This window comes from Urocampus carinirostris, chromosome 20 (assembly GCF_059441175.1).
Source record: "Urocampus carinirostris isolate Australia breed hairy pipefish chromosome 20, RoL_Ucar_1.0, whole genome shotgun sequence".
Lineage (NCBI taxonomy): Eukaryota > Metazoa > Chordata > Actinopteri > Syngnathiformes > Syngnathidae > Urocampus > Urocampus carinirostris.
The window spans coordinates 6,499,436-6,518,182 of record NC_142368.1 but is presented as its reverse complement, the minus strand read 5'-3'; the positions used below and the strand labels follow the sequence as shown (position 1 = coordinate 6,518,182).

Here is an 18,747-nt window from a genome sequence, read left to right as displayed (position 1 = left end):
ACTTTAAAATAATTCGATTTTTCGTGTATTTTTTTCAGCTGTTACCATGCATTTGTGATCATGACTAAAAACTCCCATTTAAATACCGTATTTTCTGCACTATAGGGCGCACCGGGTTATAGGGCGCACCCCCCAAAAATAGTTTTTGGTCCTATATCTTCCATAGATAAGGCGCTCCGGATTATAAGGCGCTACAATGGGAACGTCGACAAAACAGTCAGATAGTTCAGTCAAACTTATTACGCCCTTAACATTCCGAAAGCTTGCAAAGAAGCAAATACGTGTCGTAGACAGGTGCGGATGCGGTGTCCGTACGAGGTCACTCAAATGCATCGTTCCAAATATCATTCGGAAGGTTAAAGTCTTGGGATTCAAGAAATGCCAACCATTCCTTAGTTTCTATTTTCTTTTTCGCTCGCAACTTTACTGTGCATATGACAATAAACACTTGGAATTGAGTTTATTTAAAAAAAAAAAACCCATCACAGAAACATCGAGATCACTCTGAAACAAGATACTGGGAAAATATATAGCCGGAGTAGCTCACCGAAGTCGTTGCGTTCAATAATAATGTGCAACCATGTTCCTCTTATATCCATGAGTGTAGTAAATCCAGGAGAGTAAAATATTTACAAATACAGAATGGTAAAACATGTTTTCTCCGTAGACAACCAAACTTGCTATTCACATTCATCTTTTTCGGCCAATTCCAGGCTTTGTTTTGCCCCTTTAGCCTATGCGAGCCTGTAAATGATAAAAAGGATCCGCCCCCTTTACCTCCAAATAACTTTAGCCAATAGTGATCGATTCAAATGATGATTGACACATTGGCTGGGAAATGAAATGCCAGCATATGTATCCCAGCATACACCGCGGACTACTTCGCCCACAAGTAAAAATGTAGTCGGCGGCTGCTTGCCTTTGTTGCGAGACCTTGCGACTTAATATTGATCCATTTATAAGACGCACTGTATTATAAGGCGCATGGTCAGTTTTTGAAAATAAAGGCTTTTAGGTGCGCCTTATAGTGCGGAAAATACGGTAATACGATTTTTCATGCCTTATTTTAGTTTCGAATTTGGTATGCAATGAGCAATTATCATAGCTGACTCTAGAAACAGGATTGTATCGGTTATTGGTAACCTAAACAAAAAATGAGCTATTTTGCTAACTGTATACAAAATATATCAACGATATTTTGTCATATTTGCACACATGTTCAGATTTACTCCTAACCCTATCTGGTTCTCGTGTCGCTGTGTTTCCCCCACACGGGTACGTCTAATTAGTTTCATTGTAATCCTCTTAATCCGCTCTCGTAATCCGGTTACGCCCCCCCAGAACGTGTTCACACAGAGATAGTCGCTCAAACGAAAAATGTTTTTCTATATCCCGCGTAGGTGGTGATCATGAGGGACTACCACCACGAGAACGTCGTGGACATGTACAACAGCTACCTGGTTGGAGACGAATTATGGGTGGTGATGGAGTTCCTGGAGGGAGGAGCGCTCACCGACATCGTAACCCACACCAGGTAAAACTGGGGTCTCAAACGCCGTCTACTTGGGTGCCGGGGGGGGCTACAGTGTCTTAGACCTAAGACATTTTTGAGATATTGCTGTATTTCAGGCTTCAAACTGCTAGATTAAAAAAACTCAAAATATTTTATAAGAATCAACATGTGAGATACAATCATGATGTGAAACCCATTCATCCATCCATTATCTGCACCGCTTATTCTCAGTAGGGTCACGGGGATCCTGGAGCCCATCCCAGCTATCTTCGGGCAGAGGGCAGGGGACACCCTGAACTGGTTGCCAGCCAGTCGCAGGGCACACAGGGACAGACAATTTGCTCGCTTATTCACACCTAGGGACAATTTGGAGTCACCAATTCACCTTACATGCATGTCTTTGGAATGTGGGAGGAAACCGGAGTGCCCGAAGGAAACCCAGGCAAGCACGGGGAGAACATGCAAACTCCACACAGGAGGTTCGATCTCATGACCTCAGAACTGGTGCCGCACACGTGCTAACCACTGCGCCGCTGTGCTGCCCTGATGTGAAACCTAATTTAAAAATTTCTATATTTTATCTACAACGAAAAACGGTAGTGTTGCAAAAATATCGGCCCCCTGTTCTAGACAAAGAAAGAGACAGAGAGAAAAAGAGAGGAGAAAAAGAAAGAGAGAAAAAGAAACAAAATAGAGTGAGAGACAAAGAGAGGAAATGGAGAGAAGAAATAGTAAAGCATTATGTCAAATCTAGTGTCATATTTTATCATCTGGAGAAAACCTAACTATCCTAAGAGAGGGAAGCCCGGCCCGGCCTGACTTAATGCCCGAAATCGGGACCGGATCTGGGCCAGGGTCCAAGATCTTACCTCTAATAAGCACCAAAACAAATAGTCTATATCCTATCTTAGCACTAGATAGATAGATAGATAGATAGATAGATAGATAGATAGATACTTTATTCATCCCTGTAGGGAAATTCACACTTCCAGCAGTAACCTTGTGTTGAAAAATAAAATAATAAAATAAAGATAGAATACAAAAATACCCAATATAACGTTTTGCTATAGAGTATTTAAACAGTGCTACGGAAAATACACACTGTAATAAAAATAGGCTAATATACAAATGTGGGGGTGGGGTTTAATGTGGACTTTTACTGCCCCAGGCGGAATTAAAGAGCCTCATGGCATGAGGAAGAAATGATCTCCTCAGTCTGTCCGTGGAAGAAGACTGTGACAGCAGTCTGTCGCTGAAGCTGCTCTTCTGTTTGGGCATTAGCTTAGCAATTTAGCACCTAATTTAGCACATAGGCTATCACTTGAGTTAAGTCTGGTGATATTAGCTTACGGATGTTTTATTTCGCCATTAAAGTCGAGCTAACTCGAGTCTTACTATCTTACAAGATCATTATCACGTTTTTTGTTTTTTTAATCGTTTTGACGAAAAACAATTTTCTGTTTCAACGATCTCAGTCTTGTTCTCGTTTGTCGCCGCCTGACAATTCGCTGCCTTCCCACAATGTTCAACGTGCATTATTGCACAACGGTTGATTCGGATGACGTTTTAACCTCAATGAGTGTAATTGAGCTCGTAGCGCGTTTACAATCATGGAACAAACATGGAATACGCACGCGGCGCCATCTGGCCTGCCGTTTGCGTGTTCACCGGGGCCTTAAACGTGTCGTGTGCGAGCCTGAACCTCCATCTGGGACCCCCTGCTCTGTCTTTTATTTCATTTTAAATAGAAGCCTTTTTTAAAGGTATACCCATATTCTAAAACAGGGGTCTCCAATATTTTTATAGCATCAAGCTCCTTCTTTTACTAATTAGCGCAAAGCAAATTCTATGATTTTTTTAAAACAGCAACTTAAGCTTGCTAAGAAGCCAAAAAGGTAGCTTGATAGTTAGCTAGAAAGGTAAACGGGTAAAAAAACTAAAAAAGAGCAATATAGCTAGCTAGAAAGAGTAAAAATCCAACTAAATAGCTAGATAGAAAGCAAAAAAGGTTGATACTATCCAGAAACAAGGCCAAAAATGAGCCCAATAACTAGCATTGAAGGTAAAATTTAAGCTAGATAGCATGTAAAAGATGTAAAAAGCCAGCAAGATAGTTTGCTTAACAGCTTAAATGTACCTTAATAGTTAGCTAGAAAGGCAAACAGGTAAAAAAAACTAGCCAGCTAAAAGACTTAAAAATCCTACTAAATAGCCAGATTGAAAGCTGAAAAAAGCTAGATTTAGCTTGAAACAAGGCCAAAATTTTGGTTGATAACTCGCCAAAACATGTAAAAAGCTAGCTCGATAGTTTGCTAAATAGCTAAAAGGTACACAAATAGTTATCTAGAAACGCAAACACATATAATAATAGAAGAGAGCTAGATAGCTAGCCAAAAGTGTAAAAAGCTTACTAATTAGCCAGTTAAGAAAACAAGTTAGATGGCTACCTAGAAGCAAGGGCTAAAATCTAGGTTAATAACTAGCAAAACATGTAAAAAGCTAGCTAGATAGTTTGCTAAATAGCTAAAAGGTAGCCTAATAGTTGGCTTGTAAGCCAAACTGGTAAAATACTAGAAGGGAGCTAGATAGCTTGCTAAAAGAATGAAAAGCCTACCAAATGGCCAGATAGGAAAAGAGCTAGATGGCTACCTAGAAGCAAGGACCAAAATTTAGGTTGATAACTAGCAAAACATGTAAAAAGCGAGCTAAATAGTTTGCTAAATAGCTAAAAGGTAGCTTGGTAGTGAGATAGAAAGAGAAACAGGTAAAATACTAAAAGGGAGCTAGATAGCTAGCTAAAAGCGTAAAAAGACTACTAAATAGCCAGACAGAAAGCTAAACAAAAAAGCTAGATAGTTTGCTAGAAGCACGGGCCAAAATTGAGTTTGATAACTAGCAAAACACGTCAAAAGCTAGCTAGATAAATGGAAAAATGGCCTCAAATTTGGCCTGGAAAAAAGTGTACAAACCCTCAAAATGTGTGAAAAGAGTTTATGGTTTTTGCATAAAATCTATGTACTATATGTTGTGTTAATGGGATTCCCCATTTTTAAAGAGCTGTGTTCCTTCAATGACATCACAGCAAACAAGCCAGATGGGTCAGCTTTGAAACTAAATATCCCGAGTCCCCCGGGTGGAACATGTATGCACGATTATGGGGAGGAAAACTACAAGTTCTGTACCTATTTACCTTTGAAGGTACATGTACTGTAAATGTGATGTGTTCACGCGACAGGATGAACGAAGAACAGATCGCCACCGTGTGCTTGTCAGTGCTCCGTGCTTTGTGCTACCTTCACACGCAAGGCGTCATCCACCGAGACATCAAAAGCGATTCCATCCTGCTCACCAGCGACGGGCGGGTAAGCCACAAACGATGAATATGGAATCATAATATAAGCGGGATTCTCCCTTTTCTAAAATTTGCAAAATTTATATCATAAGTACTTGACTTAACCATTTGAGTCAAGTCATGTTTATGTGTGATGCCCTTAGTCACAAGGAGCCTCAAAGGGCTGCACACACCACAGATTATTCCAAACTACTATTATGACACCATCCCCTGATCTAAAACCTACATGAGGGCAAGGAAAAACTCAAAACCTCAGTCAAGTCATGTTTATATGTACAGCTAGTAATCACAAGGAGTCTCAAAGGGCTTCCCAGACCACAGATTATTGCAAACTACAGACTGTTATTACACCATCCCCTGATGTAAAACCTACATGAGGGAAAGGAAAAACTCAAAAACCTCAGTCAAGTCATTTTCATTTGTGACGCCCTTTATCACAAGGAGTCTCAAAGGGCTGCACAGACCACAGATTATTGCAAACCACAGACTATTTTTACACCATCCCCTGATCTAAACCCTACATGAGAGCAAAGTAACAACTAACAATAAAAATAATTGTTAAAATTACAGGTAATTTGTTTCAAGAGTATAATAAAAATATCACTTTTAATATATATATATATAATTTTGTTTTTAATTATATGACCAAAAATGAAAACAAATATTTGTAGTTCATAATATTAAGCACATTTATCCATGTTTTTTTTTTTTTTTTGACTATTTACAAAACATATCTTCTTAAAAGAAATAATACTATTTTCAAGTGTTTTAAACAGCATTATTTTTCAAAATAAAAGATTAATAATAAATGTAATTGATTTTGATAATATGACCAAAAAGGATAATATTTATTATTGTATTATTTTTCCGTGCATTATGTTACTCACTAAGGTTGCAGATCAAATCTCAGAGGGCAGAGTATTCCACTGCACTATGGTCCGAATGGCGAACGTTCTCGAACCTACAGATTTCTTCTTGGCTCTTAGGATCACTAGTAGAACAGGATTTTCAGAGCGAAGGCTCCGGACAGGAACATAGGGGGGAATTAAATCTGAAAGATGTGAGGGAGCAAGTCCATGCATGATTTTGTATAATAAGAACAGAACCTTAAAATCACATCTTAAGCTAACAGGGAGCCAATGCAGGTTAGCTAAAATCGGGGTCATGTGATCAAACTTTCTTAAATGCATTTCAAATATTAGGTTGTATTTTAGATTATCTGTTGGTGACACACATAGTCAAAATGATTGTTTCTGCAGTGCAATGTAATGAACTTCCCCAGAAGGTGTAGGCCATGAAATTCTAAATTCTTTTTTTTTTTTTTTTTCATAATTTGAAAAACCACACTAAACTTAAATGCAATTAAATGACATGGATGTATTTTTTACATGCTATTTTGTTCAAATTCTACATGCTCCAGTAGTAAATTTCCACCCAGTTAGAATGTGGTTAATTCGCTGAAATTAGATTTTCTAAGGATTTCTAGGGTTTCCGGTTAGGGTTTAGGTGGCTGTTAGCCAACCAGATGGCTGGAAATGAAACAGGAAATAAAGACCAAGGTTTTGAACACATTTTGGTACAAAAAACTCTTATATTTTTAACTTGAGACAAAACTGAAAGAAGAGTAACTGTAAATCGAAGCCAAATACTGGCATGATTAGTTTGTAAGTCAAATTTGTGGTTATCATTTTGTGCCCAGATCAAACTTTCCGACTTCGGCTTCTGCGCCCAAGTTTCCAAAGAGGTACCGAAGAGAAAGTCATTGGTAGGGACGCCCTATTGGATGGCGCCGGAAGTCATCTCCAGACTGCCTTATGGGACTGAGGTACGATGCAAGCACGCTATTATATAGGATTTGTCTTTTTGTAGAAATATCGTAGAATGAACACAACATGAGCTCCTTTGACTCTCCCACGTATAAAACACCTGTGACTTGCGTTTGCAGGTGGACGTTTGGTCACTGGGAATCATGGTGATCGAAATGGTGGACGGCGAGCCCCCTTACTTCAACGAACCCCCGCTGCAAGCTATGAGGAGGATACGCGACAACCTGCCCCCACGGCTAAAAGAATCGCACAAGGTGAGCCTTGAGCTAGCCTCGCCTGCCAAGCGCTATTTATGAGTGTCTAGAGGAGGGAAGGCTAAATTGTGTGGCTAGCTTGGTTGCGAAGCTACCCACAGAGAGGAAAACGACTTTGAAAAGAAGATCAGATCGAAAAGTACGAACTTAAATGGTAGTGACTAAACAGCGATATTTATATTTCTAGTTTTTTGTCATTAATAGCGCCGAGTTAAGAAATTTCGGAAACTGACTTCTTCTATGCCGGAGGTTAGTCGTCGTCTTCTTCAGTGAAAGCTAATGTCATCCTTCGAAAACTAGCTTCTTCTATTGAGATAATCTCGTTGTCTTTTGCGCAAACAGCTAGTGTCATCTCTCAAAAAACTAGATTTTTTACGCCGAAGGTTTTTCTTCCTGTGTGTAAAGCTAGTGTCGTCTTTCGAAAACTAGCTTCTTGTATTCAGAGAATCAGTCATCTTTTGCGCGGGAAGCTAGTTTAGAAAATGAGCTTACTTTACTCTAAAAGTTACCTGCACGGAAAACTAGCGTCGTGTTTCAAAACTAGATTCTTCTACGTCTTAAATAAGACGTGTTTTTCGCGCTGAAAACTACAGTCATCTTTTGAAAACTAGCATCTTGTATTTTGAGAATTGGTCATCTTTTGCGTGGAGAGCTAGAAAATGAGCTTACTCTACGCTGTGTGTTACCTGCGTGGAAAGCTAGCGTCGTGTTTTGAAACTAGCTTCTTCTTCTTCTACGTCTTAGCTTTTTTTTTGCACTGAAAACCACCCTCATCTTTTGAAAACTAGCTTCTTGTATTCAGAGAATTACTCAACTTTTGCGAGGAAAGCTAATTTAGAAAATGAGCTTACTCTACGCTAAAAGTTAACTGCATGGAAAGCTAGCGTCGTGTTTTGAAAGTAGCTTCTTCTTCTATGCCCTAAATTAGTCGTCTTTTTTTGCTGCGGAAAAACTAGCTTTTTGTCTTCATAGAATTAGTTTTCTTTTGTGTGGAAAGCTTGTTTTGTATTTTGAAAAATAGCTTGTTTTTCTTCTACGTCTTTTATTAGTCACCTTTTGAAAACAAGCTTCTTGTATTCAGAGAATTAGTCAATCTTTCGCATCGGAAGCTAGTCTAGAAAATGAGCTTACTCTACGCTGTGTGTTACCTGCGTGGAAAGCTAGCGTGTTGCGAAACTAGCCTCTTCTTCTTCTACATCTTAAATTAGTTGTCTTCTTGTGCGGAAAACCACGCTCATCTTTTAAATTCTAGCTTCTAGTATTCAGAGAATTAGTCAACTTTTGCGCGGAAAGCTAATTTAGAAAATGAGCTTACTATACGCTCAAAGTTAACTGCATAAAAGCTAGCGTTATAGTGTTTGCGCGCAAAGCTAATTTAGAAAATGAGCTTACTTTATGCTAAACGTTAATTGGGGGAAAAGCTAGCATCCTGTTTGGAAACTAGCTTCTTCTTCTATGCCCTAAATTATTCATCTTTATTTCCGCGAAAAAACTACCATTATATTTCGAAAACTAGCTTCTTGTCTTCATAGAATTAGTTGTGTTTTGTGTGGAAAGCAGTTTTGTATTTTGAAAACTAGCTCCTTCTTCTACGCCTTAAATTAGCATTTTTTTCGCACGGAAAACCACCAGTCTTTTGAAAACTAGCTTCTTGGATTCAGAGAATTAGTCATCTTTTGCGTGGAAAGCTAGTCTAGAAAATGAGCTGTTACCTGCATGGAAAGCTAGCGTGTTGCGAAACTAGCTTCTTCTTCTTCTGCATCTTAAATTAGTCAGGAAAACCACCCCCATCTTTTGAAAACTAGCTTCTTGCGTTGGAAGCTAGTCTAGGAAATGAGCTTACTCTACGCTGTGTGTTACCTGCATGGAACGCTAGCGTGTTGCGAAACTAGCTTCTTCTTCTACATCTTAAATTAGTTGTCTTTTTGCGTGGAAAACCACCCTCATCTTATGAAATCTAGCTTCTTGTATTCAGAGAATTAGTCAACTTTTACGCGGAAAGCTAATTTAGAAATGAGCCTACTCTATTCTAAAAGTTAACTACATGGAAAGCTAGCGTCGTGTTTCGAAACTAGCCTCTTCTATGTCCTAAATCAGTCGTCGTATTTTTGCAGCGAAAAAAAAATAGTCATATTTCGAAACCTAGCTTCTCGTATTCAGAGAATGAGTCAATCTTTCGCGTCGGAAGCTAGTTTAGAAAATGAGCTTACTTTACGCTAAAAGTTATCTGCATGAAAGCTAGCGTGTCGTGTTACGAACCTATCTTCTTCTAGATATTGAGTTACCGTAAATTCCGGACTATAGAGCGCTCCTGATTAAAAGCCGCACCCATCACTTTTCAAGTTATTTGACACTTTTGTACACAAGCCGCACCCATGTATAAGCCGCGGGCGCCCGCAGTGAAGCTTGTGACATTGTCAGTACGTACCTTAACTTTACAGAAAATATATGCTAGAACTTAGAGGTTGCAGTCTTTCTTGGCGCACGTATTCTACTAGTCCAAATCTTACCTTTTAAACTCCTGCGCCGCTGGTGGCCGTTAGAAAAATTCCATAAATTAGCCGCTTCACTGAATAAGCCGCAGGGCTGAAGATTTGGGAAAAAGGTAGCGGCTTATAGTCCGGAATTTACGGTAGTCGTCTTTTTGCGCGGAAAACCAACCTCATCTTTCGAAAACTAGCTTCTTGTATTCAGAGAATTAGTCACGATTCGAAAACGAGCTCCTGCTTCTTCGCTAGAAATGAGTCACTGTGTGATATAGACTGATTACAGACCAGAATCTCAGAGAAGTTACTCCTTATTTGCATGAAAACTGCCGATATTATACATTTGATGTGGATATTGCGTGCCAAGGAAAATCTAACCTTATTCCGCAGCTTGTCTTTTAAACCTCATAAAGGCGGGGTCGCCGTATCCCGGGGTTTGACCCTATTTCAATAAGAGGAGTGTTTTTGGTCAGGTTTCTTCGGTGCTCCGCTCCTTCCTGGACCTGATGCTAGTCCGCGAGCCTTCGCAGCGAGCCACCGCCCAGGAGCTGCTCCAGCATCCTTTCCTCAAACTGTCGGGCCCCCCCTCCTGCATCGTGCCCCTCATGAGACACTACCGACACCGCTAAATACAACAGGTCCCTAAAACAGACAGAAACACCTACCGTCGTCTCGTAAACAATCACCTAGTTTAGCTAACTAATCACCAACCCCATCAAACCCCTGAGCAGGGGCACCCGGGTGTGCCCCAGGGTGGGGCCACACCAAGTAAGCTTCCGCTGCACATGTATTTTAACAACTTGTAAAAAAAAAAAAAAAAAAAAAGTGTACAGTTTTGATAACTTCGAGTATTTGATGGTGTGGTAGCCATTGTGATATCAGCAGTATTCAATAGACTTTCCTACTCTTTATATTACGTTTTTTTTACGTTATTAAATACACAAACATATATATATATGTATATATTAAATATACATATACACACACATATTTACACACGCGTGTGTATGTTCAAACTGTGTAAATATTTGAAAAAAAAAATCTCTATAATATATGTAAAAGTACACACAATCTCACAAAATAATCCAAATATTCCCACTTGAACCCAACTGTTATTTTAAAAAAAAACGGAAAAAATCTATTTATTATTCCTATCCGTGTTTGTAGAGAGAACTTCCATGAAACGATGGGCAAAAAAGGGTATCAATGTCAGACCTTTTCTACCAGCTTTTTAATATATGTATTTATTTATTTATTGCAATTTGTTTTTTGTCTAGCGTGGCCTTTTTTCATTTGAGCAAGTTCGTGACATTGAAAAGAGACGGTCGACAGGGACTCAATTACTGTAATCCCTCGCTGCTTCGCACTGGTCGGGTTCTGCGACCCGTTATCCCCCCGAACGCGTATTGCTGCGAGCGGGGACTAGAAAAACTCTCTTTTTTGCAGTTCTTCCACCAAAGAGTGAAATGCACTCGTACGGCCACAATCCATTATCCCCATTTCATATTACTGTGAGACAAGACTGACAGAGCGCACTTTTGTCAGCTCTATTTTGCCATTCTGACTAGCAAAAAGTGAACTGCACTGGTGTAGCTGTGATCCATTATCCCCAATCGCAGGGCCGGCAGAGTGCAATTCTTTCAGGCTTGGTGGCTCCTTTTTTGCCGTTACTGTATTTCTGCCAAAAATGAAATGCGCTTGTTAGGCCATGATCAATTATCTCAAATACTATGTTGCAAGAAACAGGGATTAGAGCAGGGCCTAAAAGAGCACATGTATGGAGGGTTCAGGCTACAGAAGCTTCCATCTTAAATTGACTGCACTGTTTTGGTCGCAATCCATTATCCCCAGTTGACTATTTCTGAGAGCAGGAACGAAGAGAGCAAATCTGTCAAACTGAATAACAGCTGTGCTTCCGCATACTGGCAGAGTGCAATTATGGCAAGTCTGGTGGCTCCTTTTTTTCCATTACTGTATTTCAGCGTAAAATGAACTACACTTGTGCGGATGCAATCCATTATTTTGATGTGAGGAGGTACTGGCTAAAGGCACTTTTAAAATGCACAGATGTGGCCGCAATCAATTATCCCCAGTGGACTACAGCTGAGATCAGAGGCTGGCAGAGTGCTTTTCTTTCTCTTTGACCTGCTGAAACGTGCCATTGTGGCCCACCTAAAAGGAACTGCACTGTTTTGGCCCAATCCGTTATCCCTGGTCGACTATAGCTAAGAGCGCGGGCTGAGAGAGCAAATTTGTGTCATGCTTGGCAGCTCTTTTTTTCTATTCTTTCTACCAAAAACAAACAGCACACTGGCGGACGCAATCCATTATCCCCATTCGACTATCCTGGTTCTGGTCCTCATTAACCGCGATAAACGAGGGATTACAGTATACTCTCAAACGCAACGAAATGGCGACTTCATTACAAATTTAGATTTAATCTGAATCTGTCAATTAAATGGAGATAACCCTATTAAAAATGATACAGCAAAAACAAAACCTATTTCTTGGTGTGCTATATTGAATATAAATGAAGTCCTCATTTTCCGATTTGAGTCTTTCTTAGCTAATGCAGGGAGCCAACGAAGCTAATGAGTGTTTGCTAAACGCACTTATTGTAGCACACACCGAAGGAATCGATACAAAGAGAGTAAGACTACTTTTATACACGAGGTTTGTAATATGAGGGGGGAAAACGTGATTCATCGTCGTGAATTTGAGCGAGCTGGCGTCCATTTTTTGACCCATCAGCCACTGTGATCTGTAAATACGAGTGCGAGTGTGCGTGTGTTGTACAGTGCCGCAGCATGTCTGTGAAGATGCTTTCAAAATAAAAGGAAACTTCCATAAGAACCTTGTCTTTTTTCATGGTTTTTTGTCGGACGGGGAAAAAAAAAAAATCAATCAAAAAAAAAAGGAATTTTATTTTGAAAATGGAAAACATACGTACGTATGGTTTATAATTTCATAGTGCATAGTAAAACGTTGAAAACATGCTAATTTCAAACTCTTTTTGCGCAGAATGCTATGTTTCGAAAATGACTTCTTCTATGCTAGAAATTCGCGTTGTCTCCTCCTGTGACAAAAGCCAACATCGTCTTTTCAACTCCAGGAACGAGTATCATTTATGTTGAAAATCAGCGTCACATCAACCAAAAAATAGCGCTGTGTTTTTTCGACAACAACTTTCTTCTTCTATGCTAAAAATTAGTGTCGTATTATCATGTGATAAAAGCTAGCGGTGTCTTCTACACTGATAATTAGCATCCTCTTGTGTGGAAAGTTAGCGTGTTCTACCCCAAAATCATCTTATTAGTTGAGTGTGCGTGGTGTCTTCGGTGCTTAGCATTAGCATTGTTTTTTTTAGTTAGCATTTTCTTCCATGATGAAAACTAATGTTGTTCATTGTAGTCGTTTTGTCACAACTTCGCAATTCTATAAAAAAATAATACTCTAGTGCAGGGATCTCAAACTCCAATTTTTTTATCTTTGTTTTTCAGTGTTACACTTTATCATTAAACCTATGTTATTAACCTACCTGGCATACTATGATCATGGATGATGTAAGGTTTTAACATTCACTAAACTGAAATCTGACTCCGAAGACACTTCACGTGTCTTGTCTAATTCCTTACAGTTGGAGCATATTCAAAAGTCGGAGAAATTTAATTAGCCGAACGACGAGTGTAGTCAATTTATTTAGCCGAATCAAAGAGTTGAACAAATCGGACCTTCCTTCCTTGCCAATTACAATCGTGTGGAGAAAGACGACGAGGTTCCGGGGTCTACCCATCTTATCACCCATGCCGAAGAAATGTTCACGCCCCATGACCAAGCTGCTGAGATTGGTCCGCGATGCAAATTTCCCAACCATGATTTGAAGAATGGGAGGAGGGGTGATAGGACGGTGCACATACTCCCAAAACCCGAGGCGGGGTGATAAGTCATTGTTATCTGCACAGACTGAAACCAAAGACAAATCCCAAAGCAAAGGTGGTTTACGACACCCTTCTTTCAGAGTTTGCCCTCAAACACTGAAGTCAGATTTTAGAACAAGTGTATTTGACTTTACGTGAGATAAAACGGTGTATAAAATAGTATACAACTTCAATGACAACACGTTTACTCACAAACAATGGGGAAAAAAGATATTCATGTTTGGCAATGAATGTTTTTTAACATTTGAGTGAATGCAGTTTTACACCTGAACCAATTTGCCATTCTATGCAAACTCAAACTGCATACTAGCAACCGGAGAGAGCATTTGCTTTTTTATTAAATCGTAATTTTTTATTTAAAAAACACCCAGAGACTGAGTATAATTAGCCGGAATAAATTATGCAACAGGTCAGATATGTTTGACATGGTCTAGTGCAGGGGTGTCAAACTCATTTAACCTGGGGGGGGCACACAATAGAACAAACATTCTGTCAGGGGCCGGACTAGTAGATTAAAGAGAAAGAAAAAGAAAGATAAAGAAATAAGAGAAAAGGTGAGGAAAAGAGAGAGAGGGAGAGAGCGTGAGAAACAAAAGATAAGAAGTTGTGAGAGAGGGGGAAAAGAAAGGGAGAGGAACAAAGAGAACTAGAAAGACAGAAGGAGAGAAAAGAGAAAAAGCAAGAAGGGTGTGAAGAGAGAAAGAGAAAAGAGAGGAAAGGAAAAAAGGAAGTTAGAGCAAAAGAGGTTAAAAGACACAGAGAGAGAAAGAGCATCAAAGGAAGAGGAAAAAAAAGAGTGAAAGAGACAGAGTGGGAGAAAAGGGGTGGAAAAGAAAGAGAGAGAGAGAAATAAATACAAATACTGTGTCTTCGTGAGAGGCACCTGGCTTTGGCAACATCAAGTTGACATATTTCAACCTGCAGCTTATTTTTCTCTTGCGCTTCTCTGAGTGTTGTCTCGCGGGCCGGATTCAATCCCTTAGCGGGCCTGATCATGTATGTTTTTCTTTTGGCTAACTACAGCAACTTACAGGTTTAGTGGCGTTTTTTTTCTGCTGATAGTTCGTGCGTCTTCAGAGCTGAGAGTTACCATTGTCCGATTGTTTCCCCTTTCAGTCATCTTCGATTCTTTATTCTCCCTCTTGTCATAAAAAAGGCAGCCCGGAGTCAAGTAACAAACCGAGGAGGTGTCGTAATTGATGGTCCTATTTGTCTTTGTGCCCCTGCGAGTCCTTTGCGGTGGAATGGGATATCGATTGAGGCGGGACAATGGAGAATAGCTTCTCTTTGCAACATCAAACAAGACACGCTACACTGGAGGGAAAAAAAACCTCACTGTTCCAATAGCTAATTTTTTAAAATATGCTGGATTTGGGTTGGGTACAATACTGGTAGCTCAACTGGTTAGCTGTGTGATTTATACACATAGTGTGATGGGTTCAATCTCCAGGTAAGACAGTAAAAGTTTTAGGTTAAACTTAAGGTTTTGGTTTGAAATTGGCTTAGAGAGTTGATGCCTATGTTACTCTATAAGAATTGTAGGTTTGATGACAGTCATCTCATCAGCTGCACCGCTTGTCCTCAGTAGGGTCGCGGGGGTGCTGGAGCCCATCCCAGCAATCATCGGGCAGGGGACGCCCTGAACTGGTTGCCAGCCAATCACAGGGCACACAGGGACAGACAACTCGCTTGCTCATTCACACTTAGGGACAATTTGGACCGGCCAATTCACCTGAAATGCATGTTATTGGAATGTGGGAGGAAACCAGAGTGCCCGGAGGAAACCCACGCAAGCACGGGGAGAACATACAAACTCAGCAAGTCCGGTAGCTGGATTCGAACCCACGCAGGAGGTTCCCAAGACCTTAGAACTGTGCCGCACACGCGCTAACCACTGTGCCGCCGTGCTGCCCTGATGACAGTCAATGTAGTGAAAATTCTAGGGTTTGAATTTAGTTGGGGTTATGTTTTGCGTCTTGGTTGGAGATCTGCTTGAGTTTGGGTTAGGGTTTGACCTGGAGTTGCCTAATTTCCACACAAAAGCTTTTGGGTTTGATCCCCAGTTAAGTTAGTAAATTTCTAAGGTAGGGGGATAGCGATGGAGCCATAGTTTGTGGGTGAGTGTTGGAGCTAGAGTTAGGGTTTTGACTGGAACTGTGGTTACTGTTAAACATTCATTGCTCAACTTGGTAAGATGGCCGCTTTACTCTCACAGGGTTTTGGGTTCCAGGGAGTAAAATGATAGGTTTAGACAATTGGTTGGTGTTTTGATTGGAGTTACAGTTAGTGTTGAGCACTGGTAGCTCACCTGTTGAAACTCATCTATGATACTCAGAGTTATGGGTATGATCCCTATTCAAGACAGTGCAAGTTCTAGGGTTAGGATTTGGATTGCAGCAAAGGTTAAGGTTTTAGTTGTAGCTCAGGTTAGGCTTTTGCAGTTACCATTACCGGTAGCAGAGCTGGTAAGCTGCTTGATTTCTTCACTAAAGGGTTGATTAAACCAGTCAATTTTTGGGTTAGTGTTGCAGCTAGGGTTTTGGTTAGAGCTAAGGTCAGGGATGTGATTTGACCGAAGTGAAATTATCTGAAAATTAGGCGGGGGTCTGGGGGCCGCGGGCACCCAGCTAGGTCCAGGGCAGTGCCCTGGTGGGGGGACAAGTGGGGCGAAGCCCCCCGGAGCACATGGGTTTTCCGTGTTTTTAAGTACTTTCAATGCACTCAGATGACAAAGAAATAGACAAAACAACAGCATCAATTTTCAATGTATTTTGAACTATCCCATATAAAATTACAGTTTAAGTCAACTCAAAATCAGTCACATTAAAAAACATTGGACTGCCTTTGCTTTTAAAAACTATCACTGAGAATATCATCATATCTAACTCATGTGACTACTAAGTTAACACATGAATCATGTTGAAGAGTTCAAATTTCATGAAGAAATAATTGTATCATGACCAAATGAAAAGTAACTCATATTAGAACATACCACAAATGTCTTTGTTATAGCAGAAGATGTTATCTATAAATGAAAGTACTGTAGTGGGTTGTACATAATTCACCCACGGAACCATTGTTTAGTTAGCGAGTTCCTAGGGGGACTCTTAATTCGGCCGGTTCTAGCCACTCTCGTGTTTGTTTTGTTATTGCCAGTTTAAATGTCATTAAAGCAGCTTTCGTTGGCACCTTTGTTTGACACTCCGCCTACGACTCCCGTCTCTGCTCGCTACATTGGATCACGTCGGGGTCACCAACATTTGTAGATAATTCCTTCTCTAACCAGTCCGATCGAAACTTGTTTTTTACGATCTTAGCAATTTCTTTAACTCGCGGAGCATCTTTGCGTTCGATCTCGGACATCTTTCTTTAAACACTCGGCAAAAACGTGTGAGAAATGAACAATGGCATACTCCTACGCCTTTATAACAAGCGCGTTTATTGGTCAACACGGAGACTTCAACCAATCGCAAGTACGTTTCATTTCAGTTACGGAAACACTAAAATGGAACGCTGTCGAGACGAAATCGTTTTTTTTACCAATTAAAAAATCTGAAATTTTAAAATTTTATTTTTGGAGATAAAAAAAGCGGAAAAATCACATCCCTGTAAAGTGTTCAGCACTGGTAGGTCAGTTGTGGGTACTGGTAGCTCAACTGGTAAAATGTCTGTAATAGCCTTAATGCAGTACAAATCTACGGTCAGAATTTTGGTTGGAGTTAAGGTTGGGCTAAAGGTTAGGCTCAACTGATCAGCTGATTGATTTCTGTAGATTGAGTTCAATTTCCAGTCAAGGTAGTAAAATTGATAAGATTTTGATTGGCGTTAGGTTTCACTTGGTTGGAGCTGGTGTGACATTGTCAGTTACTGATAGCTCACCGGTTAAGATGCCGGTTTGATAGTCTCAGGGTTGTGTGTTTTATCCTCAGTCAAGGCAGTTTCTATTGTAGCATTTTACTGGGCATTAGTGTTTTGTTGGTAGTTAGGGTTAAGGTTTTGGTTATAGCTTGGGTTAGGCTTTTACAGGGTCGTCATTACTGGTGGCTCCACTGGTAAGCTGCCTGACTTTTGAACATAGCAGTGTGGGTTCAATCCTAGATATAGGAACCTGGTGTCTAAGACACAGGTCAATTACTGTTGGAGTTAGTTTTAGGCTTTGGTTGGAGCCAGGGTTAGAGTTTTGGTCGAAATGAGAAGTACTGGTCGCTCAACTGGTGAGATACCTGTAATACACTCACAGGGTTCTGGCATCACAGTCAGGCCAATACAAAGTTTGGGGTTAGGGTTTTTGTTGGAGCTTGGTATATCCTTTTGGTTGGGGCTCGTGTTCAGGTTTGAGTTTTTAGCTAGAATCATGGTTAAGTTTAGGGTTTTGCTTAAGGTTTTTAACAGCACTGATAGCTCAAATGGTAAAATGCCTGTGCTTGGTTCAAGTAGTTGTGAGTTCAATTCCCGGTTAGAGCAGTACACAATTTTGGTTGGAGCTAGGGTTAGGGATTTTGGTTGCTCCAACAAAACCCTACAATTCCTCCTGCCTTGATCAGGGATCGAACCCAAAACCTAGTGAATGTAATACGGGTATCTTACCAGTTGAGCTATCTTTACTGTTAAGCAATAAATATCCATTCACGGTATTGTATGTCTAAGGTTACGTAGTTCTGATGGAGATATGATATGTGTTCTGCCTATACTATGTAGTAGCACTGGTTGCTCAGATGGTAAGACCTCTGTACTATAACCACAGGGTTGCGGGTTCAAGCCTTAATCAGGACAGTACAGATTATAGGGTAAATGTTTTGGTTGGAGCCACAACTAAGGTAAGAGTTTTCAAAACCCTAAACCTAGATTTTGTACTGCCTTGGCTGGGGCTTGAACCCACAGCCCCGTGAGTGTAATCCAAGTATTTTACCACTTGAGCCATCAGTGATGTTAGCAACAACTGGAACTCTAAATCAAACCCTTTTCTCATGATGGAGAAAAAGCAACAAGCATGAATCCCTCAAACGATTTTTTCCCGGATGTAATGACAAAATCAATATTTCATCTGTTTCCCGACTTCATGGTCAGTCTCTTTGACAAGAAAACAACAAAGGCGTGTGAGGGGGGGGGAGAGAAAACACAAGACAACACCGAGTGTTTTCAGCAGAGGTTTTTATGCATAGTTTTTCAGGAAAATAACTTCTTACGCTTTTGTTTTGAAATAGGCTTGCTTCCTGTTTGTGTTTGTCAACGAGAAATGACGACACGGGACATTTAGCGGTGAAGACACGACGACGAATGTTGAAGGTGGTGGTCGGGAAACATTTCCTACCCACTATTGAGCGCTAAACTAAAAACAGAACAAAACGCAACATAGTGGGTAGGAAAGTGATTCCGGA

The 18,747-nt window shown here is 40.3% G+C and overlaps 1 protein-coding gene across 2 annotated transcripts in view; it reads left to right on the top strand.

Annotated features, from left to right (window-relative positions):
• The window catches only part of pak5 (p21 protein (Cdc42/Rac)-activated kinase 5), an 86,783-nt gene extending 74,499 nt beyond the window's left edge, over window positions 1-12,284 (top strand). For both annotated transcript variants that reach the window (XM_088324475.1, XM_088324476.1), the window contains 5 exons: window positions 1,401-1,534; window positions 4,749-4,875; window positions 6,565-6,690; window positions 6,811-6,945; window positions 9,905-12,284. In XM_088324475.1, the coding sequence (XP_088180601.1) occupies window positions 1,401-1,534; window positions 4,749-4,875; window positions 6,565-6,690; window positions 6,811-6,945; window positions 9,905-10,060 (678 nt within the window). In that variant the 3' untranslated portion in view covers window positions 10,061-12,284. The remainder of the gene's footprint in view (window positions 1-1,400; window positions 1,535-4,748; window positions 4,876-6,564; window positions 6,691-6,810; window positions 6,946-9,904) is intronic.
• The last annotated feature ends 6,463 nt before the right edge of the window (window positions 12,285-18,747 follow it).